The sequence below is a fragment of the Equus caballus genome, chromosome 1, assembly GCF_041296265.1.
Source record: "Equus caballus isolate H_3958 breed thoroughbred chromosome 1, TB-T2T, whole genome shotgun sequence".
Classification (NCBI taxonomy): domain Eukaryota; kingdom Metazoa; phylum Chordata; class Mammalia; order Perissodactyla; family Equidae; genus Equus; species Equus caballus.
In genome coordinates, this window is record NC_091684.1 from 186,149,971 (window position 1) to 186,177,760 (window position 27,790).

The following is a 27,790-nucleotide window of genomic DNA, read 5'->3' on the forward strand; positions in this document are numbered from 1 at the left end:
ATGGATAGATTGTAGATTTGTCTGCAAATGAAGTTTGCTCATCTGTCAAATGGGGATAATAATAGCACCTACCCCAGGGCTATTAAATTGGGAATTAAACTCAATATAACCTATGTAAAGAGCTTACCAGGGTACCTGATACAGAGTAAAAGTGGTCAATTAATATGTTATTATGATTATGATATTTATTGAGTTTTCTTTGTCTGTCATCCCTGTCATTGAGAAAATATAACATTTCATTAAGTCAAATATATGTTTTAACTGAAAACTGAAGTTAAATCAAGACCGGTGGCATTTCGGTTGCATTTGGTAAAAAATAAATGCAAAAAATACCAGATGAAAATGCCTAGATTAAACTTCCGTCCCTTCTATATTATTGATGCAGAAGTTTCAAGAACAATTTAAAGATTCTTGTGCAACGTAGAAAGTGCAAGTTATCGTCTGCAGTTACTAATTCAATATAATAGTTTATTAGTAGCAATAAAGGTTCTTAGGTACAAGAGACGTTTCTCCAGTTCCCCCAAGCTCAAAGAGGAGAAAAACTCCTCAAGCTAGAAATCTTTTCACCTCTGACAGTAACATCTTGGACAGCCAGGGAGCTCAGACAATCATTTGGCGGGAAAAGACTAAATACAGACCAAATTCGCACAATCTGTTTCTGTTTAGTTTATAAACTGCGATCAAGGCTGTCAGCTTTTGTGCCTTGTGGGACTTGAAGTCCAGAGGGAAGAAGTGATCAGGGTTGTCGAGGCTTGGAAGCCAGCAGAACCTGCAGGTCTGCGCAGCAAGGACTACAACCCCCGACACCCACCGCAAGGCCGCGCTGTAATTACGGGCAACCAACCGTACCCGAGCAGGGCAAGCCCCGCCCCCCGGCTCGGAGGACTGCCTCCACCAATGGCAGAGCTCCCAGCGCACAGCCTGCGGGTTAGGTTGTGAGGCTCGGGCCGGGGGCGGGGAGGAGCCGAGGGGGTTCAGACCGAGCTCGGCCGCTGGGTGGGTCGGGGCGTTCGGCGCGCCCTTCATTGAAGCGGCGGTGGCCGGGCTGGGCGCCGGGAGTGGGAAGCGGCGGCGCGGCTGGAAAATGCCAGTCCATTCCCGAGGGGATAAGAAGGAGACGAACCATCACGATGAGATGGAGGTGGACTACGCCGAAAACGAGGGGAGCAGCTCGGAGGACGAGGACACGGAGAGCTCGTCGGTCTCCGAGGATGGAGATAGCTCAGGTGCGCGACCCAGCGGGGCTGGGACCCTGAGTGCTCGCGCCCGGCGCGCGACAGGCCGCTCTCGGCACGCCGGGCAGCTGCGTCCTGCTGGGAGAGCGGGGCGGGGAGAGAGGGAAGGGGCGGAGACTGGCTCCCGGCCCTCGGCAGCACCCGGACCGGCGGCGGGGCGCTGCTGGCTCCAGGCGGGTCTCCGCCGGTGGGGCGGGGCAGGGTGCGGGTCCGGGCTCGCCCCGCTCCGGGACGCCGCGCAGTCCTGCTCGCCGTCGGACCCGCCCTCGGGATCTCCGGGCGCTGCTCGGGGCTCTCGACGGACGCGGGGAACGCCCCGCAGCTTGTCTGGGAGACCCTGGAAACGCCTCCTCTACCCAGACCGCCCACTTCTTCCCTTATTTTTCTCCTGTGCAACCCTCACTTCTCAACATGGGTGTGCTGTCGGGCCGACGGTAGATTGTACCCGCTCTTGGCTGGCTCAGAACTTAACCTCAGCGTCCAAGTCAGCCTGTCAGTCAGCCCTGCACTTCGGTGCTCTTGCGGGGACTGACTTGGGATGTGGCCAGTTTACAGCATCTCTCTGAACTTTTCAGGACTGAGAAGAAGAGCCCAACATCAGGAGCGATTTTGGATCTTCCTATGCGTGTAAATTGGCTGATTTTCGGCAGCTTTGAAATTCTCCAAATCTTTTCTTCCTTGCAATCTTTTCTAACTTTGGGCTGTTTCAGGTTTTTTTGGGGGTCGGGGTGGCAGAAGGAATGGGGGGCACATTAACACCACAAATCAATTTTGCAAACTTTTAGGAACGGTTATTAAAAAAATAAATGGAACTTGTGATTACCTAGATTCTTTTCCTTCTATCCACATGATGAGGATGAGACTTAGTTCTTTCCTGGCTTGATTTTGGCCATGTAAAGCAAGGCTTGGTGACAGGTTGATGACAGTCTGTTATCGCCCCGACGCTCTCTTTTCAGGTTTCCCTTTTAAAGCAAATCTGCATGGAAGTAAGTAATTTCAATCAGTAAACTAGCTATCCAAAAATAAGTGTTTATGAGTAGCTTCCTCGTGCAGCACTGGGCACTACTCAGTGTGAGGTATAAATAAATAGTTATGATTTGATCTCAGTTAAAGAGCTTGATTAAATTGCCACTTGATTAAATTGCCAAATGAATGCTTAATTATAAACAATGCTGTAGGAATTCAGAGGCAGAGGCAATCTTGGCAGAATAGGGTGGTCAGCAAAGGCTAGTTGAAGAAGGTGGGATTACCTTAATTATCTTGAAGAATGGGTACAATTTAGATTGGGGTGGTAATGGTCCAGTTGTTTCTAAAGGTGGAGGAATGTAAGAAAAAGTGCAAAGGTCAGAGCTTAAGGCTTATTTGAACAGTGAGAAAACCAGTTTGGTTGGGAGGAGGATTTGAGCTAGAAAAGGAAAAGGAGGGTATAGATGTGAAAGATTTCAAAAAAGGAGAAAACAGGATTGATGAGTGCAAGTTTAGGAATGAAGGTAAGAGGGAAAACCCACATACAAGGAGAATGGTGGTAGCATGAACAGAAATAGGAAAGTAAAAGGTTTGAAATGAAGATGAAAGAGAGAGTGGTTCAGACATGTTGCTTTTGAGGTGATGGTGTTGTATTTAAGTCAGAGTGCCCAACTGACAGATGGAAATGTGGCAGTGGAACCTGTCTAGGATGGGAAACATAATTTGGAAGTCCTCTGTCTAGCTTTGAAAGTAGGTGAGATTTCAAAAGTGAGGAACACAAAGAAGGAACATCTAGACTGTCTGAATACATTTCCTAGATTTGTAAAACACTTTATCATCAAGTGTGCTTTGTTTTTTTGATGGGAGCTAGGATCTCGCAAAATGACGTCTATTTGTTAAAATTCCCCCTCTCTAGTTTTTATGTTGACTGTTGTGATTTTTCACTGGTTTTTATTCCATCCCAGAAAATAATGGACAACTTAATTTGTGAAGAATGTAGTAATAATTTGAACTACAAGTGAGATTTTTTAAGTGCAAAGAAATGATTTAAATAAATTTCAGAGTTTTGCTTCTTGTAAAAGCATCTCTTTTCTGCCATATGTCTTGCATGTTAAACTTGCACAGTTTTAGTCTTAAACCTTTCTACCGAGCAGGTCTTAAGGCTACAGAAAAAACTCTGCTATCCAGAGATATTGGGGAGTGAGTCATCTTGAGGGACCAAATTTTACATAGTCAAAGAGTAAGCTGTTGAGAGCCAGAAAGAATTTTAATCTGTTTTAGAAAAGTTAAAAAAATGAATCATCTACTTTCTTGCTATATGAAAATAACTGGACGTAATTTGATCCTTATAGTTTGACCTTTATTTGATGAAGATCAAGATGCAGATCACTTTGCACTTCATTTATTTTGATGTGTTGAATATATGTGAGGTAGAAATAGAAGATATGGAATATAGGACAGACCTGGTAATTAACCGTTGCTTTCCTTAAAGCGTTGGCTTGTTTTCTTCTCATTCTCACTGACTGACAGTAATGTGGGGTGAGGGAACAATGGGAGTATAAGAGGAGGAGACCAAGATATCCTGTGGTAAATGTAATGAGTTTAGTTTTCTTTTTTTATGTGTCTGGGCAATCAGCCCTGTGAGCAGTTCTGAAAGAAGAATTCCCAAAGTGTTTTTGAGCAATTTTAACCTTTAAAGGATGTCATCATTTTGGTACTTAAGTTCTGGTGAGTGGTGGAAAACAAACCAAAAAAAGTGGGTTAGTTACTTCATAGTCATAGCTTAATGTAGCCCTTTAAAATGATTTAAAAATGGATGAAAATAAGAAGGTCTAGAGAATGCTCTAGTTTTAACTCTCATCTGTATTTTAGGTTAAAACCTATAGTGGAAATTATTTTGGATAAATGTTTATTTTCTCTTAACGCTTAATATAGGCTTTGCACATCTAACTTCATGTTACAGGTTTTTTTTTGTTCTTTTTTACCATTTGAATTAACATTCAGATATATTTGGAACATAAAATTAATTTTATCTTTGATACTTGCCTTTTTATTAACAGAAATGGATGATGAGGACTGCGAAAGAAGAAGAATGGAATGTTTAGATGAAATGTCCAATCTTGAAAAACAGTTCACCGATCTCAAGGATCAGTAAGTAGTGGCTTCAGAAGGTCATTGTCACTGAATCTCAACCATGTCACATGTGTTCCAGCGCAAGAGAAATGGTATTCCCTCGGAACTGTTTCCCTTTTTGTATTTTATGGGACTGAGTGATCTGAAAGGGGCTTCAACCATTGTTTGCCTGCTGAAGACCGTATTAACTAAACTCAGGGTTTCGAGGCAGGTTTTTGGGGATGAAATAAGATTTCTATGAGAATGTTGGTAGTTAAAATATTCCCCCTGGGTTGTTGCACCCAGGTTCTAATCTGCTTTGTTCATTCCTTTGTTAAATAATTGGATAAAGATAGCATTGTTAAAATTTGAGAATAAGAGAGAATATTTCCCAAAGATGGCATAGTGATTTTTGTTTATATCTTAACATTGAATAGTACACACATTACGTGTTTTTTACATGCGTTGTTTAGTTTGCTTCTTGCAGGCGCTCCATAAGGTTGGAAGATAGATAGTCTTATCTCCGTTTTACCTGTGAGAAAGTTGATGCTCAGAGAGGCTAAGTGATTTGCCCATAGTATATCAGAAAGTGATAAATTAAGCCAGGCTTTCTGCCTCCTTGTGCTGCTGTGGTGTTCCTTCCACTGAGGCATATTACACTGGAGGAAATGTAGAGGAGTAGAAAGAGCATAGGTGCTGAACCCAGGCTTTTTTGAAAGATTAAAAAGGAAAAATAATAGCTTCCTTATTATCTGCCGTGAGGAATGAATGAGCAATATGTAAAATTCCTAGCCTTCTGCCAGGCGTGTAGTGAGTGCTTATTAGATACTGTTTTTTCCCCTCTTTATCATGCCAGAACTCTTATGTGAAGTTGGTAACACAAGAATGGGCCCCAGTGATTTGAGAGAACAGAATAGATGCAGATGCAGATTTAAAAAAATCTTGAAGGTGAGCTTTCACGTTGGAACTTGCTGGCAAGGTCATGGGGCGTAGCTGCATTTTAGGAATTGTGAATGACAGAGAGAAACTTCTGAGATATAGACACCTTAATTTATTCAGAAGCTGCTCTTCAGTTTATAAATTCTTCATGATTTTGCTGCTTATTCTTTTTCTCCTACTGCTTCCCTAGGGAGTCCCAAAGAGGAGACGAAAACCCGTTTAATATCTAGAATTTCCACACTAAAATGGGACAGATTTGTTTACCATCTAAATCCTGCTGTTTATGCCATTTCTGGCCTTAACTTTCACTGGCATTAGGATGAATGTGTAGATAATGTTCCATTCTAGTACAACAAATTAATGTAAACAATCCAAAAGAATTACAGGTTTAAAATTTGGGCTTTAAAAAACATGGTATTGTTTTCCTATTTTAAAGCTTTACATTATTGATTTTAAATTAAAATTAGTTTGGATCCCTAAAGAATCCATTATTTGGACAACATGGAGAATTCATCCAGGATCATTCTGGAAAAGAGGAAGTAAATTTGTGCTTTTGTATTTTAGCACAAGTAATCTGTGAATGAATAATTCTCATACAATTAAGATATGCTCTTGAGCTTTTAAAGTGTATTTTATGGTAATCCAAGAAATGAAAATTACTTTGAAGCTCTAGTACAACATATTACACAGAACTTTGCAGCTAGTCAGTCATTAGGCCTCTTGTTCATCTTGGGGCTGGTTGCCTTGATTTTTGCTTTATCGTAGCTCCCTGTGAACACGAGCCAGTTCCCCTACCAGCTTCATTCATCTGTGAAAGTGTTAAAAGTAGGCCCATTACTATTATTTAATAGGATTCTTTCTCAAGGAATTGGTATCCAGAAATAATGTTTTGGAAAAAAATAATTAATCTTTACACCAGGTTTATAAATTTTTTCATCTTGCCTCAATTAGCTTGTTTGTTATTTTGTCCCATTGCACTGTGTGTCTCTGTGAGCTGTCTCAAATCCTCTTTAGAAGAGGTGGGAAATATAATAATAATGATGATGATGATGATGATGATGTAATTATTCTGTTTCTCCTGTTCTAGTACCACAGAACACGATAGCACTCCTTTCATAAGGCAGAAAGTGCACCGTTTGCAGTTTGTATAGTGGTGTAAAGTGACTTCTTCCACCTCCTTAAAAAGATAGAGGAACTTATACCACCTGAGTTTCCATTCATTTCAATGTTCAATATCCAACAAACATTAATTGAGCATCTACTCTATGAAGTGTATTGTGGTTGCTGCTGAGGGACTAAGGATCCTTGCATTTGATGAGTTTATACTTGAATTCCAAGGTTGTAGAAATTATACTGATTTTGAGGAATCTATTCTTTTAAAAGGGTAGTTAATTGCATATTGTTAATTCACATATCTTCTTCCTTCAAGATGCTGTTCACCCATTCAGGATACTTTATCAATATTTTGTGTAAGTTTGATATTTTTCAGGTGCAGTCATCCTTTGTATCAAATTTTTAGCATTTTGCCTAAAGTTGTATTTGTAATTACTATAAGTATCACGTTGTACTTTTCTGACTTTACACATTTGTTTATTATTGTATCTTGAGTTTTAGAAAAATATAACCCAAATGTGACAATGTATTGTTTTGGCAGTTAACTCAGATAATTTTTCCCTTTTTGTTTGGAAAAAAAAAGAATATTTATTGCATTAACACTCAAACTTGCTTTGTTCCTTCAGAATCATCATATAAATCTTTATGCTAATTATAACGATCAATTATAGACAATTAATATTGATTTTCTTAATTGTATTGGTTTATATTTTCAAGAGGAAAGAGGAGAATTTTATATGAAAGCCAGGTATCATGTTTTCAAAGCCAACTGCTAGTTATGCCAGCACCTGCAAGCATAATTGGTGGCTTTTTTTGGAAGTTACTATATGCCATCCTTGTGACATAGTATGACACGGTCTTCACCTATCATAAAGTAATAAACGGCAAAAAAAAGAATTTTTAAAAAAATGATCTTAAATTGTTAATAGGCTTTGAAATTTTTAAGATATCCTTGAAATGCCACAAAACCAGGATTAGAAGTGCCTTTCATAAAGAATGACAGTGTAAACATTTTTCTGTTAAAAAGAGTTAGTTCTGTTCTAAAATAAAGAGTTGTCTCACATACTCTTGTCTTTGATAATCAAGCTAAAGGTATTGGTGTGACAGCTGGCAAATTAGAGTATTTTTATGTAGCTTCGTAAATATGGCAGCAAGGATCCGCTGCCCCGTTTCTCATTTCCCCATCCACTGAGCAGCTCGTTTTGTTATGGCTTCTTCATCTGCAGTCCAGACAGCCTGGGTGCGTCAGATCACATGTTCTATAGTCATGGGTTTTACCTTCATCACTGTGCTTCCTCTTTGTTCTTTTTAAAAATCAAGTGGGCTGAATATTGTAATACTGACTCCTTTTCAGGAGAGGTGGAGAGAAGCCAGGGAATAATTTATTTTCACAACTAGTAATGTCTATATCGAAATTATTCAAAATAATTTCTTTGTTTCTTTTAAATTCAGTGCTTAAATGACCTTTTCTCTTAGAATCGATTTATTGTTCTACAATTAAAACAAAAATAAAAATCTGAAGTGCCAAAAAGTAGTTACTTCAGTTGTATTTTTTGTATTGTGAATTAACCATTAGTGATATATCTTAAAAAAGATAGAAAAACATCTGTTTTGTGATTATGTGCAAAAGTCAAATAATGTCACTGAGTTCTTGAGATCAAGGCAAAAATACATTTGGTAGCTTATTAGAATATAAATGATATTAGGAAGAGATAATGTATAGAAATGGTAATTGTTAGCCTTTGTTGGGCTTTTAAAATTAATATCTTAATTTTTGCTTTGTTAAGACTTTATAAAGAACGCTTAAGTCAGGTGGATGCAAAACTACAAGAAGTCATAGCTGGAAAAGCACCAGAATATTTGGAACCACTGGCAACTTTACAAGAAAATATGCAAATTCGTACAAAGGTAGCAGGTAGGAAAGTGCAACATCTTTTCATGTGGTAGAATATGGACTCTGATAGATTTAAAAGGTTTTATCAACTGAGTGTTTGCTGTTAGTGGAATTACAGATATATTTACACTGACCAGAGTATTTCACTATCAGTCAGCCCACAATTATTTACTAAATGACTTTTGCTTTTTCTTTGCTGCTGTGGGGGATCAAAAAAAAGGCCTCAAATTACTAACAGTGTTGTTCAGAAGATACTTTCTCATGTAAAACAATTAGAAACCATGATACTTTCATTAAGGAATACTGTTACTCTCACAGTTTAACTTCCTATTAGGTAAATTAAGGTTCACTTTAAGTACTTAGTATATTTCATCTATAGGAGTGATAAGGATTTTTTTATTTATAAGAACACTTAAAAATGTTTGATCGGGATATTAAGAACAGGAAATTAGCCTTTAACTCTGTAATTTAATGATAATTTTTTATTTGGATCCGTTTGTGTACTCTTTTGTGGCTAAATGAAGAATAAAATGAAGATGTGCTGTATTTGTATGGTTAAATTTTAGTCTTCTGTTTATAACTGGGGTCTGGCCTCGGTATTGTGTCCTAGGGCTCATAACAAAGGATGTGTCTATTTGTAGGTCTCTTATGATTTTTCATAATCAAACTAAAAACTGAATTTTAATCAATGGAGATGCTGATTGTTTTGTTTTTGGGAGACGCTAATTGATCCTCATGTGCCTGTTATGTAACACCTAACAAATTGTTGGTAATAGATTCTTTTTGTACTAAATCCACCTTAAACCAAATTTTATTCGAGTGCTTAATATTAAGTATGTAGATGATGTGATACTTAACCTGCTATTTTTATATATTACCTTAGTGTACCCTTAAAAGTAAACATGTCCTTACTTTTCTTCGACATTCTAAAAGAGCTAAGTGAGACTCACTGGGTGTTTAGGAAATATTACTTGAGTCAGTTATCACTTTTCTACTATGTGGCCTCCTTTACTTTTTGATTATACAGAGAGTAGTGTGTGTGAATGTGTTGCTAATGGCATAGTTCCAGATATCTGTCTCTTGCCTTTACTGTACAAGAAAGAGAATTACATTTCTAGGGCCAACTATGGCATAGAGTTTAGCATATACATCTAGAGCTCTTTGTTTGCCATTTTTGTGATGGCGTCTTGCATGGCCATGTTGCCTGTTTTATGCTGTTGCATATCAGTTTACACATTTTGTTATATCAGTTTATATATTTAATCCTCTTGGAAGTTTCAGACTCTGAAAATAAATAATAGTTAAAAATACTAGTTTTAGTGGTTATGGTATCCAGTTGTTACTTTGAATATACATAATTAATGAAACCAGAATTTATTGACTCTGTTTTCATTATGAGTCCTAAGAATTTGTTTTTCGTAGGAAAAGAGTTTTATTTTCATTTTGATCATTCTTTATCAAACATTTTGGAGTATTCTTTAGAAGAATGGGATAAGAAGTAAAATTTGCAGTGTAGTTTCTGTCTAGCTCTTAAATTCTTAAGTTTTCTATTCTTCTTTGATTTATATTTTAACTGAGCCTTTTAATTTTTAGTTTGTAAAAATAGAGTTAGAATCACTTGTCAATTTCTTCTTGATTCATCTTATAAAATACAGTTAGGACAGAGTTTCTGTAGGGAAGTGATAATGAAACTCCTTATTCCTAACATAATCAGAGTAATTGTGTTTGGTTGCAGGAATCTATAGAGAACTCTGCTTAGAATCTGTAAAGAACAAATATGAATGTGAAATTCAAGCTTCTCGCCAGCATTGTGAGGTACTGTTATTTTGCTTAACTTTTAAGCTAATTTCAGCTCTTCAAGTCTTTTTCTGAGTGCAGTAGTTAAAAAAGTAAATAAGTGAGATAAAATTAAATAGTACTTTAGCTCATCGCTTGTATGATTTCTTTCTTTCTTTTTTTTTTTAAATACAGTTGCATTGGAAGCTGTATAGGACACACAGAAGAGACCATAGAAAAAAACTAAGTGAGATAATTTTAGAAGTTTTGCAACTATTACCTTAAAAAGACTTTGTAAAGATTATGTCATATAGCATCACTGAAAATATTAGTATAATTAGTATAATCAAGTTAAGACTCAAAAAAATGTATATCCAGGACTATAGTTAGGATGTTGGTCTATATTATTAATTTCTGACTCTCTAGATCTATTTCTGCATCTTAGGGCAGATAACTTTTCATAAAGCCTAGACAAGATTATAAATATACTAGTGGAAATAAAATGACAAGTTCTATACTGATTCTTATCTTCCTTTAATATACCAAATCTTTATAAGTTATCAAAATACTAAGAGTAGATGGGTATAAAAATGATGGAGTTTGTTTCATTTTCTTGATTGCAACTGGGATGAATTATGTTTTGATGTTTACTGGTTGCTTGGACTTTCTTTCCTAAGAAGTACCTGTTCATATCTTTTGCCTTTATGTTGGGCCATCAGTCTTTGCCTCATTGACTGTGGAGGTTCTTTATATGTTCTGGATACAAATGCTTTGCTGATTATATGCTTTACAAATATTTTTACCCAGTGGTGAGATGTCTTTTCACTCTTTTTGATGACTCGATGAATGAAAGTTTTACATTTTAATGTAGTTGAATTTGTCATCTTTCCTTTATGTTATGTGCTTTTTGTGTCTTCCCCGTTTTGAGATAAGAAGATGTATTTTCCTTTAAAAGTTGAAGTTTTGCTTTTTAACGTTTAGATTGCTAAACTACCTTTAATTTTTGTGTGTGGTATAAAGTAGGGATCTAATTTTATTGTTTGCTTGTGGATAGGTAATCTCCACATTACTTATTACATACTCCATTGTTTTTCTGCCAATCAGCATTTCCATCTCTTTTTTGTGTCAAATGTCCACTTAATGTTTTTTCTATTTCTATAAAAATATACCTTTGGGATTTTCATAGAGATTGCATTGAACTTGTAAATTGCCGTTGGGTAGTATGGGCATTTTAACGATGTTAAGTCTTCTGATCCATGTACATGGATGTCTATTCCATTTATTTGTGTCTTCTTTAATATCTTTCATCAGTGTTTTGTAGTTTTCAGTGTACAAGTCTTTCTCCTCCTTAGTTTATTCCTAAGTATTTGATGCTCTTGTAAATGGGATTGGTGTTTGTCAATTTCCCGTATCTCCTTATATTTCTAGGAGTTTTTGCTTTGTATATGTCTATTGAGGCTATTTTATCAGACTCTCACATTTTAGAGGTTTACATCTTTTAATAAGTGTAACATTTTATCCTTTTTTAATGCTCTTCTTTGTAATGATGATTTTTGCCTTGAAGTCTATTTTGTCTGATCATTAGAAATAACTAAAACAGCTATCCTAGTTTTATTTGGCCTGGCATTTGCCTGATAAGAGGTTTTTTTTATCCTTTTGTATCCTCCAACTTTTTCTGGCCTTATATTTAGGTGTATTACTTGTAAGTAGTATATGCCTTGATTTTAAAAAATCCATCTTAACAATCCATGTCTTTTAACTGGTAAATTTAGTCTAATTATATTTATAGTGATTATTTTGATTTTTAATACCAACCTATTTTGTGTTTTCTAGTTGTTCTGCTTTATCCTTTTTTATTCTTTCCTGACATTTTTGGGGGTGTGTATGATTTATTGAGTTCCGTAAAAAATAACATCATAAAATCATACCATTTCTATTATTTATTTGTTTATTTTTTAAAGATTTTATTTTTCCTTTTTCTCCCCAAAGTCCCCTGGTACATAGTTGTGCATTTTTAGTTGTAGGTCCTTCTAGTCATGGCATGTGTGATGCCACCCCAGCGTGGCCTGACGAGTGGTGCCGTGTCCGCACCCAGGATTCAAATCGGCGAAACCCTGGGCTGCTGAAGCGGAGCACGCGAACTTAACCACTCGGCCACGGGCCCGGCCCCTATTTCTATTATTTTAATGTTTGCCCCCATACCTTCTCTTTCTATTATTTTAACGATTACCTTAAATTTTCAGCTTGCATACCTACCTTAGTAGGATCTAAATATTAATCAATAACTCTGTCCTCCTCCTGAGCTATAAAGGACCTTACAAGTCTCTAACTCCAATTACTCTTTCCCAAATTACAGATGATAATTGTTCACTATCTCGGTTCCATCTTGTTTTTTCACCCTTCAAATGAGATGTTATTTTGAGCTCATAGATGTAGTTCTTTTTAGGTTTATCTACATTTAACTAGTTATTTTGCTCACTGTTTCTGAGATGCAACTCTTCCTTGCTGGTTTATTTTTTACTTCTTGAAGAACATCCTAGGCATTCTTTCACTGAGAGTCTCTTAGTGGTAAGCTCAATTTTTATTTTTCCAAAAATAGCTTTATCTGTAGTAATTCTGGAAGGACAGTTTAGAGGGATATAACATCCTAGGATGACAATTATTTCTTCTTAACATTTTTAGGATCTTACTTTCCACAGTCTGTGCTTAGAAGTCTACAATCATTTGTAGATAACTTTCTTTTAGTTCCTCTCACTGGCTGCTTTTAAGCTCTTTTCTTTGTTACTGTTAAGTTTCTCTACTGTGTGTCCCCACAGAGATTATTCTTCTCAGCTGTTATCTTTTCTGATATTGCCTCTCTTCCATTTTCCCTACTTCTTTCTTCAGGAGCTCTAATCAGCTGTATGTAAGTCCTCTTTGTGTCTTTCATATTGCTTAATACTTAATTCATATTTTTTATTCAATAAATCATTACCTGAAGTTCTTTAGAATCTAGTTCTGCTGTCTTTAAATTTCTGCCAGACCTCACAGCTTATTTCCTTACTTCATCATTCTGGACTAAAGCAGGCTTAATGGTAGGAGTTCTTTGAGCCTTGGGCAGAGGATATAGCGATAGTGTCTGCTTTTATTTCCGCTAGGTTGTTTCAGCTAGGCATCCTGGCCTGCCACCAGCACGTGACTGCTGTGGTTTTTTGGCTTGGGATTTCCTGGAAGATGCAGGTAGTCTGTATTAGAATCTCAAATACGTGGAGGTCAGGCCTGAGATGACATCTTTTCAGGGAAAACGTTTTTCCCCACTTACTGCCTGGGCTGAGACAGTTGTATTTCCCTCAGGTGGGTCTTCTCTAGTCTGCCTTTTCATGGAAGGCGGTAACCCTTCAGAGCTGTGCAGGATCCTAGTTCTCACTCCCCACTTTGCTTCTGCCCAAGATCTTTCTCTTTTTCTCAAACAGCCACTAAAAACCCTGCCTTTCTGTTATTGACACCGGCAAATACACTCAAGAAGACCCGAGCTTCACCATCCGGTTAGCATGCTGGTTTCTGGCTCCGTGTTTACTTTTGGTCGTTGAGGGTCTCTCTGATTTTCTTAACAGCTTAGCTGTACCTCTAGAAGGATCTTTGTGATATTTTATCTAGAGTATCTATCTAGGTGTTTTGGGAGTTTTGTTTGTGTTTTGGGGATATCTAGTCCACTATATTGCCAGAAATAGAAGCCAACAAGATAGCTTCAAGTAATATTTTTTACTTAGACAAATAGATTGATATTCTTTCTGTTCCATCATTTTTCAGCTTTGAAAGTCTTCCCTCCTCCATAAAGATGCTAAATATTTACCTAAATTTCTTCTACTTTGGTTATGGCTTGATGTTTTTTATGTTTAACGTATAATTAATGTTATAAATAATGGTTTAATTATATAATTAATCTGAAGGTACTCACCAGTAATTCAAGGACATTTTAGACAGAGGGAAATAAAGGGTGAAAGGAAACTTATCTTTAGAGTGTTATGTGTTTTATATTCACATTCTCATTTTAATCCTTACAGCAACCTTATGGAATAGGAATTATCTTGATTTTATGAATGAGGCTCAGAGAGGTTAAGTAATTTGCTTGGGGTCACACAATTAATGAGCAGCAGAACCAGGATTGAAATCGTTTGATCTTTCTAGTATTCGTGCAGTTTATCATTAAATCTGAATCTTATTATTCAGGGCTTTTCACCTGCTTATCCCTTAGTTCTGCGTTTGACTCATATAGAAAAAACTCTGAGAGGCAAGGGAAGTGGGAAGAAGGAAGACACGCTGCCAACTGTCGGAATAAAAGTTTGATGAGCAGCAGATAGGAAGGAGGGGCCAGGAGCAGAGGCTGGAGCTGCTTACACAGGTGCGTGTGCAGAGAGCACGCCCAGACCCACAGAGGCAACCACGGCACTGGATGGTTTGTGTCAAATTCGGGCAGGAAATCACGTTGACAGAATACTACAATGTGCCAGACACTGAAACGGGGAGGTACTTTATTTGGGTTATCTCATTTAAGCCCCCACAGGGCTGGAGATGAGTATTAAGAGCTGACAGCAGGAGGGAGCAAGGTCTCCGTCAGGCTCTTAGGGTTCAGGGTTAGGATTCAGTTCTTGAGAAGATTGATGAGAGCTCTTCAGGGCTCTGATCTTTTGGTTTCTATTCATTTAATTGGTTTTTTTTTTTCTGATTATAACATTAATGTGTCTACTGAGAAAACTTGAGAAACAAATCTAAAGAAGGAAATAAAATCAACCATAATCTGCTAAACAGAGTTAATCACTGTTAAAAAGTGTGCATATGTTTGTAAAATTGTTTTTCATGTACCTGGTATGACTATATATATACTATTTTGTATCCTAACTTTTTTTTTTTTTTTTAAGGATTTTATTTTTCCTTTTTCTCCCAAAGCCCCCCGGTACATAGTTGTGTATTTTTAGCTGTGGGTCCTTCTAGTTGTGGCATGTGGGACACTGCCTCAGCATGGCCTGATGAGTGGTGCCATGTCCACACCCAGGATCCAAACCGGTGAAACCCTGGGCTGTGGAAGCAGAGCAGGAGAACTTAACCACTCAGCTACAGGGCCGGCCCCACGACTAACCTAACTTTTTTACGAGCAGCATTTCATGAGCCTTTCCCTACATCTCTAAATACTCTTTGAAAATTTGCTTTGAACAGATAACGTGTGTACACATTTCTGAAGGCACAGGCTTATAAGGAGCAACAGCAGTCCCCTTTCCCATCTCTCAGTCCTGTGTCCCAGCGGCAGTTCTCTCTCTCTCGTTTAGCTACTGCTTCTGCAATTTATCCTCATGTTTCTAAATAATATCAGGTTTATGTTTCCTGTTATGAAAGCCGAGGATTCCATGATAGTTTGCCTCATCCCATTCTCCTAATATTGTTATGCCACAATTTTTGTTTCTGTTGTAACTAACCATTGTTTACTGAGCCAAGAGTTATACTATGCTTAAACTTCCCTTCTTGTACAAGTATTTTTTAACCTTGGAGTTAATAATTGCTTCATTTATTGTTAGTTTTCTCTGTCTTTACCAATTCCTTCCAGATTCCAGCAGATCTAAGAAAGCCCCCTAATGCTGTTTTCCCTGTGATCAAGTGCATCAAGTAATCCATGAGTCCTATTTTCTTCTGGAATCTTCCCTCATGGGAGCAGCCCCTAAACTCCTGGATCCCCTGTCCTCCTGCTCCATCCTTCAGATGCTGTCCAGGCCAGCTGCATCTCTGTCTTCATGGGCTGTCTCTTCAGCATCACCCTGGAGCTCCCCTTTACATTTTTCCTGCTAGATATTGTTTTCTTTTTCAGTTTGTAGAGTAGCTTTTTGAGAAAAGGTATATAGAACTCAGTTTTTTGAGACCTTTTGTATTGGTTATCTATTGCTTTGTAATAAATTAGTCCAAAACTTAGTGGCTTAAAACAACAAACTTGGGGCCAGCCCGGTAGCACAGCGGTTAAGTGCACACGTTCCGCTTCTCAGTGGCCTGGGGTTCGCTGGTTCGGATCCCGGGTGTGGACATGGCACTGCTTGGCACGCCATGCTGTCGTAGGCGTCCCACATATAAAGTAGAGGAAGATGGACATGGATGTTAGCTCAGGGCCAATCTTCCTCAGCAAAAAGAGGAGGATTGGTGGCAGATGTTAGCTCAGGGCTAATCTTCCTCAAAACAACAACAAACATTTATTATTTTGTGGTCTCTGTGGCCAGGAATTTGGGGGCGCCCTTGCTGGGTGGCTCTGGGTCAGGGGATCCCATGGAGCTGCAGTGGAGAGGTCAGCCAGGGAAGCACAGACCTGAAGGCTCGACTAGGGGCTGGAGCATCTGCCTCCACAGTGACTCTCACGAGGCTGTCCAGTTGTTGCTGATTGTTGGTTGGAAACCTTAGTCCCAGGGGCCTCTGCACTGACTGAGGGCCCCCACTGCCTGGTAACCGGCTTCTCCCAGAGTGAGTGATCCAAGAAAACAAGACAGAAGTGACTGTGATTTTTATGACCTAGATTTCTGCCACATTCTGTTCATTAGAAGTGAGTCACTACGTCCTGCCCGCATTCAAGGGGCGAGGAGTTAGCCTGTACCTTTTGAAGGCAGGAGTGTCAAAGATTTATTGGACATGCTTTAAAACTCCCACGTCTTTCATGTCCAAAAGCTCATACCTAAAAGAATATGGAATTCTAGATGGCAATCATGTTTCCTCAGAATGTTGAATGCATTGTTCCATTGTCTTCTAGCTCCCAGTATTGCTTATGAGAAGCCTCTTATCATTTTGATTCCTGATCCTTTGTATGGGACCTGTTTTCTTCCTAAACACCTCTCAGATCTTTTTTTTAACCTTTGATGCTGTGGAATAGCACAGATGACATGCCTCGATGTGGGTCTCTTTTCGTTCATTATGCTGAATACTCAGAGGACCTTTTAATCAAGAAACTCTTATCTTTAGTTCTGGGAAATTTCTTGTATTGTTTCTTTAATACTTTCTTCTCCGTAATTTTCTGTTTTCTCTTTTTGGAACTCTTATTGGTTGAATGCTGGACCTCCAAGATTGATCTTTGAATTTTTTTTTGTTCCTATTGTCCCTCCCCCTCCCTTTCTTATTTTGTTCCCTTTAAGAGTGTGTTCAACTTTCTCTTCCAATTCGTTTACTGAATATTTTATTTCTGTTATATATTTAATTTCCAAGAGCTCTTATGTCCTCTGATTACTCATTTTTTATATTTTTTATAACATCTTGTTCTTTTTTCATGAGTGTAATCTCTTTTCTCTCTGAGTATTAAATATAGTTACTTTGAAATTTTTTCCTTCTTGACTTGTCTCTGTTTTTTTATACTTCTTTTCTGTGTTTCTCTCTGCCTTTCGCTTTGTATGCTTTTCGCAAATGACTAGTCATCTTTGGCCATTATTCATATTTAAGAGTGAGTCAGTAAAACCTGCCTGTGTGCAGAGCTTGTCAACTACTGAGCTCTAGAAGTTTTCTTCTCACCGTTGAGCCTAACATGACGAGGAGGGGCCTTCTCTCTAGGACCTTCTGTCTGTTTTCCCCTAGAGCGTCTATCCCGACCCTCCTTCCTTTCTTTCTAGATCTGACAGCTGTCCTCAGACTTTTTAGAACATTGTCCCTTCTCTCACATTCTTTCTTTACAAAGTGCACACTCGTGGATGGCGTAACATAGTGCAGATCTCGGTGTCCTGTCTTAGTTTAGTTACCCTGTTCAGAGATTATGGCATGAGATTGTGCCCCTCCCTTTGTGAGAACTACAAGTGGTGTTTGTTGATTTATTTTGTACATATTTTTTGTTGATTTTATTATGTCTAAGGGAAGAGAGAGTTTATGATCTGAGTTCATCTGTAATCTTATCCTAGAAGTCTCTCCCTACTTTTTTGAACTCTGAATTTTTACTGTCTGCAGAGCAGTAATATGGATCACCATAATTTGTATAGCCAGTATTCTATCAGTGGATTTTACTTTGTTCCTCATTTTATGCGTTACAAATACTGCTATTGTGAGCATCCTTTCACATACACCTTTACCTGAGGTTTCTATTTCCTTAGGATAAAATCCTCAAAGTATAATTAGTAGATCAAAGGATACAGTCATTAAGGGCCTTAATATTTGTTTCTAAGTTACTTTCCAAAGTGTTGAATTGGTTTATACACTCAGTATTAGTCAACATTGTTTATTATAATTGAAAAAATAGAACAACCCTGCCAACTGAACAATAATATCACATAGTACCCATTTTAATTTGCATTTGTGTTTTCTCACTCTCTCTTCTTTGGCCTATTTTGGCAGAGAGTATGGAAAATACTTAGATTTTTCTTACTGATTTATCCCTGCTTGTTTAATGCTATCTTAGGGTTAAGCTCTTATCATCTTGCAAATATTTTTTAATTGCCTTCCTTTTACTTTTGTTTGCTTTTTAATGTGTTTTTAATTTTTATGTGATTAAATGTATTAGTCTTTTCCTTTATGACTTCTCCTTCTAATTTTGTGCATTGAAAGGCTTCCTTCATCCCAGCATCAAGTAGTCACCACCTTTTCTTTAGTTCTTTTAGATTTTATTTTGTAAATTTAGCTCTTTAATCCATTTATTTTTTTGTATAATGTGAGGCAAAGAACCAGAGTTGTTTCTTTTTATAGTTAAACTCATTTTTCTGTTGTCAGTTATTGTCATCAGATTTCCAGATGACTTGAAAAGTTACCTTATCATATACCACAATTTCCCATAATCAGATCTGTTTCTGAGCTTTTAAATTCTATTCTGCTTATCTTTTTATTCCAGTGCAGTACGCTTTTAAAACACTATGATTGTAGAGTTTTAGTATATTTTGCTCTCTGGTGATGCTAGCCCTTCAAAATCTCCCAGAACACCAGTCCTGAAGTCAGGGCGCCGCCAAAGGGGACTTGGTTCTGAACACAGGCCGGGGGGAGACCAGCACAAACGCGGAACCTCGGAGCCACTTTCCTGGGGCCCTTCGAAGCTGCCCTGATGAGGACAGCAGGGGTGTCAGCGTTGGAAGGGCTCAGTGAGCAGGTTCACTAAGTACATGTGTGGGGATTGGAGGGGTATGGGATCTGGAAGCCAGATATGTAGTTATAATTAGTGTTTTCAAAAAGCTGAAGTACCTGTTGAACATAGAAGCCTCTGCAGGCACCAAAGCAAGGAGTTTGGATGCCCTTGTCTTTTCCAGGCGTCTTCCAGCTGCTCCATTATGACTTTCTTTCCTCCGTAGGGAAGCCTCTGGAGGGTCTTGTGGCGGTGCGGATAAAGGAGAGAAGAACACAGAAATAAGAATGAGAATAGATTCAAGGCCCTTCTCTCTGTACACCTGAAAGTGTACCTAGAATATCTTTAGAGATGCCTTCAAAGCTTCAGGCATTTCAGTCCCACTGTGGCTCTGTTTTTTAATTATAAAGGATGATTAGTGGATTTATTTTAGAATTTCTGCTTGGCCTAGGACAAATTTGTCAATTGAAAGGAAAGAGAATGCACCAGTTAAACTTTCATATTCATAAAAGCAAAAGCATTATCGCTCTTGCTCTGCATTCAGAGTCGGCCTTGGTTGGACAGTCCAGGTATGTTTACAGCGGTCATGCTCTCTGGACCATGGCTGGGGCCTGCTCTCCCTTTTTCTCTGATATATAACATTTCCCAATTCTTCTAGCACAATGTAGATAAGGCTGGAATATTTCGTAAGACTTTGTAGCAAAGACAGAGGAACAAGTAAAAGGGGGTAAGCATAGAGAGTAGCAATGAGATAATTTCTCAAATGAGATCTAGTTTTAGTCTTCTTCAGCTTTGCTTTCTCTCTAGCTCCTGGCTTGAGATTGACAAAAGCCATCTTCTCTACCACTCAGGAGAACCTTCAAGTATGTGTGGACTCTCAGTTTCAAACCTGAAAGAGAGGACTTCATGACTGACACCAGGAATGCTGCCAAATGGCTGTGGTCTATGCCTTCCGCTTAAATCATATCTAACTGTGTAGGCTCTATGAGACAATCGTGTCTAGCTAGATCCCAATAGCCTAATATCCTTACTGGAGATGAGCATGTGGTGGGTGGGTTGGGAGTCTGACATAAGCTTTTTACATAATGAATCTGTATATTAGACTTATGCACATTTTATGGTTTTTAAAATAAGGGGTACAGGGGCCGGCCCAGTGGTGCAGCGGTTAAGTTCACACGTTTCGCTTCTCAGCGGCCTGGGGTTCGCTGGTTCGGATCCCGGGTGTGGACATGGCACTGCCCGGCATGCCATGCTGTGGTAGGCGTCCCATGTATACAGTAGAGAAAGATGGGCATGGATGTTAACTCAGGGCCAGGCTTCCTCAGCGAAAAGAGGAGGACTGGCAGTAGTTAGCTCAGGGCTAATCTTCCTCAAAATAAATAAATAAATAAATAAAATAAAATAAGGGGTACAGTGTTTTCTAATTAGAAGAACAATGGGCTACAATTAGTAGGTGTGGGTTCTAGTTTGATTTGCCAGTGAGCAGTCTTGTCTCTTTGGGAAAGTCATTCGATCTTTCTATAGTTTTGTTGAGAGATTTGGATATAATTAGTGTGTAATTTTATGATTTTGTAAATAATTGGGTTATTTAAAATGATTATAAAATTTGTGCTTGAATCTTTCTTTCTATGGTATATATTAGTCTCTTTTAATATGATGCTGAGATGTCAGTGAGGAATAAAGGCCCGATTATTGTTCCAATGAGAAAACATGATCCATTTTATAATGATGTACTTTATAGGACAGCTTCTCCATTATGGTGACAGGTGGGACCTGCTTATATTTAAAAGGGGCCATGAGAGCTTACTTTACCTTTTTATTAGGTAAATATTTGCCTCTTTATTTATCACGTATAAATTTAGATGTTCTTAAACAATTGCATGTAGTTAAATCTGTATTTAGATTCTCTATTCTATAGTTTCATTTCTTTCACGTAGTTGACATTTCATCTTTAACATTTTTAAGTTGAGCTAAAAAAAGCAAAAGCGCCATATGTTAAAGTACTTTGTTATTTAGTACTCTTCATTAAGATAGACTGATTTTTCCTTTCTGCTTATGTGTAACCTATTTTTTTTCCCCAGAGTGAAAAGCTTTTGTTATATGATACCGTCCAGAGTGAGCTGGAGGAGAAGATAAGGAGGCTCGAAGAGGACAGGCACAGCATTGACATCACCTCAGGTGAAGGCCGTGATGGGATTGGCGTGGTTGGTTAAGTGACGCTGAGCCTTTGGTTTACTGTCGTGCCTCGTGATAGCTTAGCCTCCTGCTATCAGGGTATGTAAAGTGAGGTCTCCTAATGAGGGGAAGGGGAGACTTCTGAAGAACTTGACAGGATTGTGATTGTTGCTTTGATTTGAGCTCACACTTCAGAAGGACATAGAAAATGGAGCACATGAAAATGGACAAAATCGAAATGTGACAGGAACTGTGCAAATGAGAACAGTAAGAATGTTATTATAATATAGGAATAGGATTGGAAGACAGTAAGAATAGTATTGGGAGACAGTCACAGTATATGTTCTTTCCTCTGAGTCTTGAAAGACCGTCACGTGGAAGAAGGAACAGAAACCTTTTCTCGTTAGGACCGTGCATATCGGGGCGAATGGATAGAAGTTTCAGGGAGGCCGGTTTGTGTCTCATAAAAAGGAAAAAGACTTATTAATAATTAGATCAATCGAATGTGAAATTGGCTTTTTCAGGGGTATTATGAAAAGGCTTTCTACACTGTGTGGCAGGTTTACTGGGTTATCCTACAGTTCTTGCATATGTATTATTTTACTGTTGTAAGTTTGATTTCTTTAGTATAGAGTAGGCATAGTGGGGTCAGACGAGCTGAGCCTTAATGCCCCTGCTCCATCATCTACCAGCTGGGTGAGTGGGTGACAGTTTAGCTTTTCTAAATCAGTCTTCTCATCTGTCAAACTGAAATGATAAGAATACCTACCTCAGAGGTAGCTTTGAGGATTAGATGAGACAATGCATGTAATGTGTATTTAACAAAGTGCCTGATGCATGTTCATCAATTATTAGTCATTAAGTGCCAAGTTGATGTTTACTTTAATAAAGGCAGAGAAAAATTCATCTATCTATAGCTGCTCATGAAATTATATAGTCATATGTGTATATACATAGCCACCAATGCCATTTTGCTACCAGGAAATTATATAGCCTTTTTTCAACCCCTTTGATCTCCAGAAATCAGCTAATACTTGATTTTTATTGACTTGCCAGAGCTGTGGAATGATGAGCTCCAGTCAAGAAAAAAGAGGAAGGATCCTTTCAGTCCTGATAAGAAGAAGCCAGTTGTGGTTTCAGATATCCTTTCCTAAATTCTCGGGGGGTTCTTTTGCCTTGATGTGAATTTTTGCCTTGTGCATACCTCTGTAACTTCTGTTAGTACACTGACTTTATTTGTATGATCCTGGAATAAGCAAAAGATGATTTATAAAACTGATTGAAGGCAGAAGGGTAGATTAAGGGTAAGATTAGATTAAGAGGGGTGGGGAGGAGTAGAAATTTAGTTACAATCTCAACTTTGAAAATTCATATGGCCTTCCAGTTCACAAGGGCTTAGATGTGCAACAGCTGTTTAGTATATAGCGCGATTGTTTAATTCTGATGTGTACTTTTTAACATTTTTAATGTTTCTGAAATTGGAGTGCCTTTAAATTAAATTAATAGATGCATTCAATCTCGGCATTCCCTATGTTGCCCCCTGCACCTCAAAACAGTGATTAGGTTGGTGGTGTATCTTACCATCAATGATATCATAGAATTAAGAGAATATCGTTATAACATCTGAAGTATTGAAATATATTTTATCCTGGTACTAAGTTTTTTGAAGAATAATTTGAAGTCAGAATTCAGTATGCCAGAGGATTATGGCCAGAAATCATCGCTCCGTTCTCATATAATTCAAAGTGTGAAATTCTTACAGCTAAATTGACCTTGACTTTTCAACGTCCATATATAGTTTATATGCTGCAAGATCTTGATATTCTTGAAGACTGGACAACAATTAGGAAGGTATGATTAAAGAGCAATGGAATATAAGTATGTTTTTATAGCCTACTTTTTAAGATTCTATGGTTTTTCACTAATATATCAAAATACGATTATTGTAAATATGCTTTACTTTGTAACAATCTCTCTAAGGCAGTTAATGCTAATACACATAATAGTGGATTGCAAGAATATTTTAGGAGAGACATGTCAGCAGCTCGATTATATTTTCTCCTGTAATAATGTAATTAGCAATTTATGCAAAAGTATACAGAAAAGCCTTTATTTAGGTTGCCCCACAAGTAATAAATAACCATTCTATGCCAGTCCTTCGCCCGGTCCTGGCTTACAGAGGCACTCAATGTTTGTTGAATAAACAAAAGTGGATGTTTGAACCCTTATTACGTGTCTTACAGTCTGTCATCAAACATTCAAGAGTTACAGGATTTTCTGTGCTTGTTTGAAAGTGGAGACTTGTTTTCCTTATTGAATTTTTCCGTTTTTAGCAACTTCTTAGTTGAGAGTTAGAGATTATTCCAGGTATTGATAACACTTCCAGGAGAAATTGTTATTCTTTGTATATATTCCTTATTCATATTTCTTAGACGTGAACAGTTTATTAGAGCAGCTGAAGATTATATTTCACTGTTTGTTATTGAGGTTATCAGTAGTGTGGTAAATATTAAATAGATACGAAAATATACTTTTAGTCTATGAACTCAGATGATGTCTTCCTTCCTCTTTTTTTTATTAAGGCAATGGCTACATTGGGTCCACACAGAGTGAAAACAGAACGTAAGTCATTTAGTCTAAGTTCAGAAATCTTCCCTATGAGGACTTGTTGAGTCAGGCTTGTTAACTCGTCTGCAGACTGAAGAGCTCCCCCAGCAGGGGTTTCATTTCATCAGTAAACACTATATCTGGAATTAGAATATTTTAAATCCTACTTAAAATTGGCACTAGTAGTTGATAATATACCTGCTTCCCCTCTGGCACTTGTCTAGTTGATGAATGATTTATTGTACATTGTTTAGCTTTTGTTTAGTAATTAAACTAAAAACTTAGTGAATTTTATAAAAAACGTAAGAAATTTCTCTTATTTCTATTAGATTTAGGTTTGTTATCTAAGAAATATTTTTAGTGTTTTTTCACGTATATGCATGGATTGGTGTTAATTCTTAATGCTCTGCGCTTTTGTTCTTCTGACAATGTCTTATTAATATAACAGTTTTTGAACTGATCCCTTTAGCACCTGTGAAACTGGAAAAACATCTGCACAGTGCTAGATCTGAAGAGGGAAGATTGTATTATGATGGTGAATGGTATATACGTGGACAAACTATATGTATTGATAAAAAAGATGAATGTCCTACAAGGTAAAAAGCCTTTATCATTTCGGTCTTGCTCAGTATTAGAGTTTGCAACATTGTTATCAATAAATATTTGCTGCCTCCATAGGCATACATTCATAGTGCATCATTAGTTCTCTGTGGATCCTTTTTTTCTCTTGACATATGATTTGATTGGCATGTGTGTACATCAGTGTTAGTATTTATACACCAGAGTTACATATTAAGTTCGTGAATGCAGCATTAATACAAGTGGAAATGTTGGAATTATTTAGCAGGTAAGTGATCCTGATTGTTAATTCTTATAGTTGATGAATTGTTATGATCTTAATATTATGACCTTTAAATTAGACTACTATGAATTTTTGGTGGACCTATTAATATTAACCCTTAACTTTTTTGGGTGTATTACAGTATTTTGGATAAAAAGAATTTGTATCAATTAGAATAGGAAAGGAATGGAAAATTAATGAAAACTTTAAGAGGAACAGTAATTAAAATATAGCTTGAAAGTAAAAATTGCCTTTTAAAAAGACCCAATCTGTCTAGGCTTAAATAAAGTTTATATAATTATGTATATGGCCTTCTAAGTTTTATCTGGTTGTGGCCTTTGGAAAATGTGAATGCTAATCACTGCTTCTGTTCCTTTGGTAGTTTAGGATGTAATTCTCAGAGTAGTAACCTTCTACAGTAGGAAAACATCTTTTCCTAGGTATCAGTGGTAAATAAAGTGTTTGCATTTAGTCTAGAATACTCATTTTCCAAACACAGTGGTTTTAATTGGATTGTAATTTCATCTTTAAATTTTTAGGATACCAGGAGTGTTGTGTACAATAACTTTTCTCATAGAAGCCCATTGAACTAATCACTAGGTTATAAACGATACCCCTGGATTCTTTGCTTTATCGTATTGCTTTTGAGACATTTTACTTGCTACTTAGCATGAAAGTGGTTGAGATGAAATAGTATTAAAGAGGATTAAACACAAATCTAGTTTTAAAGAGATTTCTACATAAAGATGAGTAGTGTCCAGAAAAATTCGTACAAGTACCGTAGATGGTTTGACCCTGGGAATAAGGCATTGGTGTTGGAAAGATTTCCTACAGCCCAGGCTGCTGTGAGTTGGAGGTGTCATACCGCCCAAGTAGCGATTTTAGCTGCACTCTATATTTTTGGGGGGTGGGCTGGGTATGGAGTGGGAACAAAGTGCATTAATAGTTCTAGTAGTGAATTTTACCAACTCTATTAAGAAAAGAAAGGTGGTTATCTATTAAGTGTTGCTGAATGTGATATTTTTAACAGCATGCCCTGCTGATAGTGCAGTGTTCTGGTAAATGACAGTTACATCCCTGGATCTACTCTTGTGGTCCAGCTATTTTGGTTTTATAGCTGGTACTCTAAAATGAGTGGAGGAGGCATATTGTAATTCATTCATTCATTCCTTTTTTTTTTTTTTTTTCCTTTTTAGTGCCGTAATTACAACAATTAACCATGATGAAGTTTGGTTTAAGAGGCCTGATGGAAGCAAATCTAAGCTTTACATTTCACAGCTACAGAAAGGAAAATATTCAATTAAACATTCATAATCATGATTTAAGTGTTATCTAAAGCTACCTTATTAGTGTTACCAAATGTGATGTGCCATGGGAGTAAAAAATGTATTCAGTAACTTAATATTCTCATCGAATCATGAGAGACTGTGTATTTGTAGGTAGTACTCTAAGTAGACCTCATGTTGATATGTTATTAAGAGACAGTAATAAAAGTTTAATCATGATCATTACATTTATTTGCCTTGTAGGTCCAATGACCAATAGGTATATATGGTAGGGGTTTCTTACTGAACTTTTTTCTTTGTTTTTTAAAAACATTATGCAAACCTGTCTTGTCTTTAGTGAACTATGTTGCTAAATGGCTGCATTTATCTGCCATTTTTTGATTTTCCATGTCTTTGTCTTTCATCGTGTGTTTGTAAATAAGCCTGATAAAATGTTTCCTATAAATGGTTTGTACTAGTACATTAGTGTTAAATCAGAACTGAAATTTAAACATATATACATGAGTATGTATATTTGGCATCATCAGCTTACTTAGAACTGATGGCCTTACTCTACAATCTTGTTTTACCCCAATTTAGCTCTTGGGTTTGAAAGCTAAAAGGAGCACTTTGGTAGACTAGCAGCTCTCCTCTCCTCTTCCTTGACTTGACGGTGGTGACCGATTTTTACAAATTACACTGAATGTTAATTAGTAACATTAGTGTCAAGTAATAACATGCTTCTGCCTGTATTTCTCGTGACCCGTTAGAGGGCAAGTTTCTGCGCCTGGTGTTCACGATGCGGTAACTGACAGTGGACGGTAACTGACAGTATTGTGGTGCTTGCTGTACACGTCTGATCTTTTGAAACAGAGTTTAGTAAGCATTTTCCAGAGGTAAAATTAGGTTGCTATCCTAATTTTATTCCTAGGGCAAGATAGACTGGGATAATTTCCTTGAATCTTTTCCCAAATTAGCGTTTTTATCTTTGGTCTTTCCACACTTTAAGGCCACTTGGTGCAATTGAGGAAGCATTGGCTCCTCTTCCCTTAGCCACATGCAAAATTAGCTTCTAAAACCTCAGGAACAGTACAAAGAATCGAAACCCTCACTACAGCAGCGCAGTTGGCTGGAGTATATCTTAAGGGACAACCAAATCAAGTATTCCTGGTGGTCTTGTGCACTTTAATTTCTGTTCTAACGAGACTTAAGAGGATGAGGAAGAGATCTACTTATTAACACTTAGGGCAGGAATATCTGCATTATTCCGTTTATTTTCTTACTCTTTTACCTCTGCAAACATCTTCCTGTGCAGATCACTACTTCACCGTTGCCAAATGTTAAAATATTTGACTTCTGAAATTCGTTATCAGCAAAGTTATGTACGTTCTGTTTCTAATGAACATTAGCAAATGTACATAATGTCACAATCCAATAGTATTTGACAGTACTTATGTATACAATGTTTCATAAGCATTTTTAATAAGATTTGTATTTTTAACTTTAGTATATAATAAAAAGATGTGTTTGAGTGTCATCTGTAGTGTCTTGAGTTACTTGTCCATAAATTCTTTTATTATTTATAACCTATCCACTTCTAAGAACTATTTGAGCCAATTTACACTAATAGATATGGAGTGTTGGAGTGTTGAACAAATGTTTCTGCTTCCCTAAAGCACAATTCAACATCTGTTGGGGCATATCTAGATATTCAAGATGGCTAAGTTATACTTAATTTAAAAATATGCATATATGTTATACTTTAATAAAAAATGTACTGTCTATGCTCTGAAATTCTAAATGGACTATCTTTATTTTAAAAACTATGCTTTAGTA

At 37.3% G+C, this 27,790-nt stretch overlaps 1 protein-coding gene across 4 annotated transcripts; it reads left to right on the forward strand.

Annotated features, from left to right (window-relative positions):
* The first annotated feature begins 456 nt into the window (after nucleotides 1-456).
* Nucleotides 457-27,491, forward strand: BRMS1L (BRMS1 like transcriptional repressor). 4 transcript variants are annotated; one of them, XM_070242220.1, is made up of 11 exons: nucleotides 878-1,226; nucleotides 4,262-4,352; nucleotides 6,682-6,721; nucleotides 8,153-8,280; nucleotides 9,995-10,074; nucleotides 21,148-21,244; nucleotides 22,298-22,381; nucleotides 23,028-23,092; nucleotides 23,824-23,863; nucleotides 24,318-24,444; nucleotides 25,886-27,491. In XM_070242220.1, the coding sequence occupies exons 2-11, from the start codon at nucleotides 4,307-4,309 to the stop codon at nucleotides 26,001-26,003; spliced, it is 825 nt and encodes a 274-aa protein (XP_070098321.1). In that variant the 5' UTR covers nucleotides 878-1,226; nucleotides 4,262-4,306; the 3' UTR covers nucleotides 26,004-27,491. The 4 variants fall into 4 exon arrangements, with proteins under 4 accessions (XP_014589676.1, XP_001491348.2, XP_070098321.1 ...); XM_023624089.2 differs by having other exon boundaries at nucleotides 880-1,226; nucleotides 24,297-24,444; XM_014734190.3 differs by lacking the exon at nucleotides 6,682-6,721 and having other exon boundaries at nucleotides 457-1,226; nucleotides 24,297-24,444.
* Nucleotides 27,492-27,790: the final 299 nt, after the last annotated feature.

Excerpts from the sequence above, each read along its gene's own strand:
- BRMS1L (XM_014734190.3), top strand. The coding sequence starts at position 1,085 with ATGCCAGTCCATTCCCGAGGGGATAAGAAGGAGACGAACCATCACGAT. Across the intron at positions 1,227-4,261 it reads CGAGGATGGAGATAGCTCAG|AAATGGATGATGAGGACTGC; the intron begins GTGCGCGACCCA and ends TTTTATTAACAG. Across the intron at positions 24,445-25,885 it reads AAAGATGAATGTCCTACAAG|TGCCGTAATTACAACAATTA; the intron begins GTAAAAAGCCTT and ends TTTCCTTTTTAG.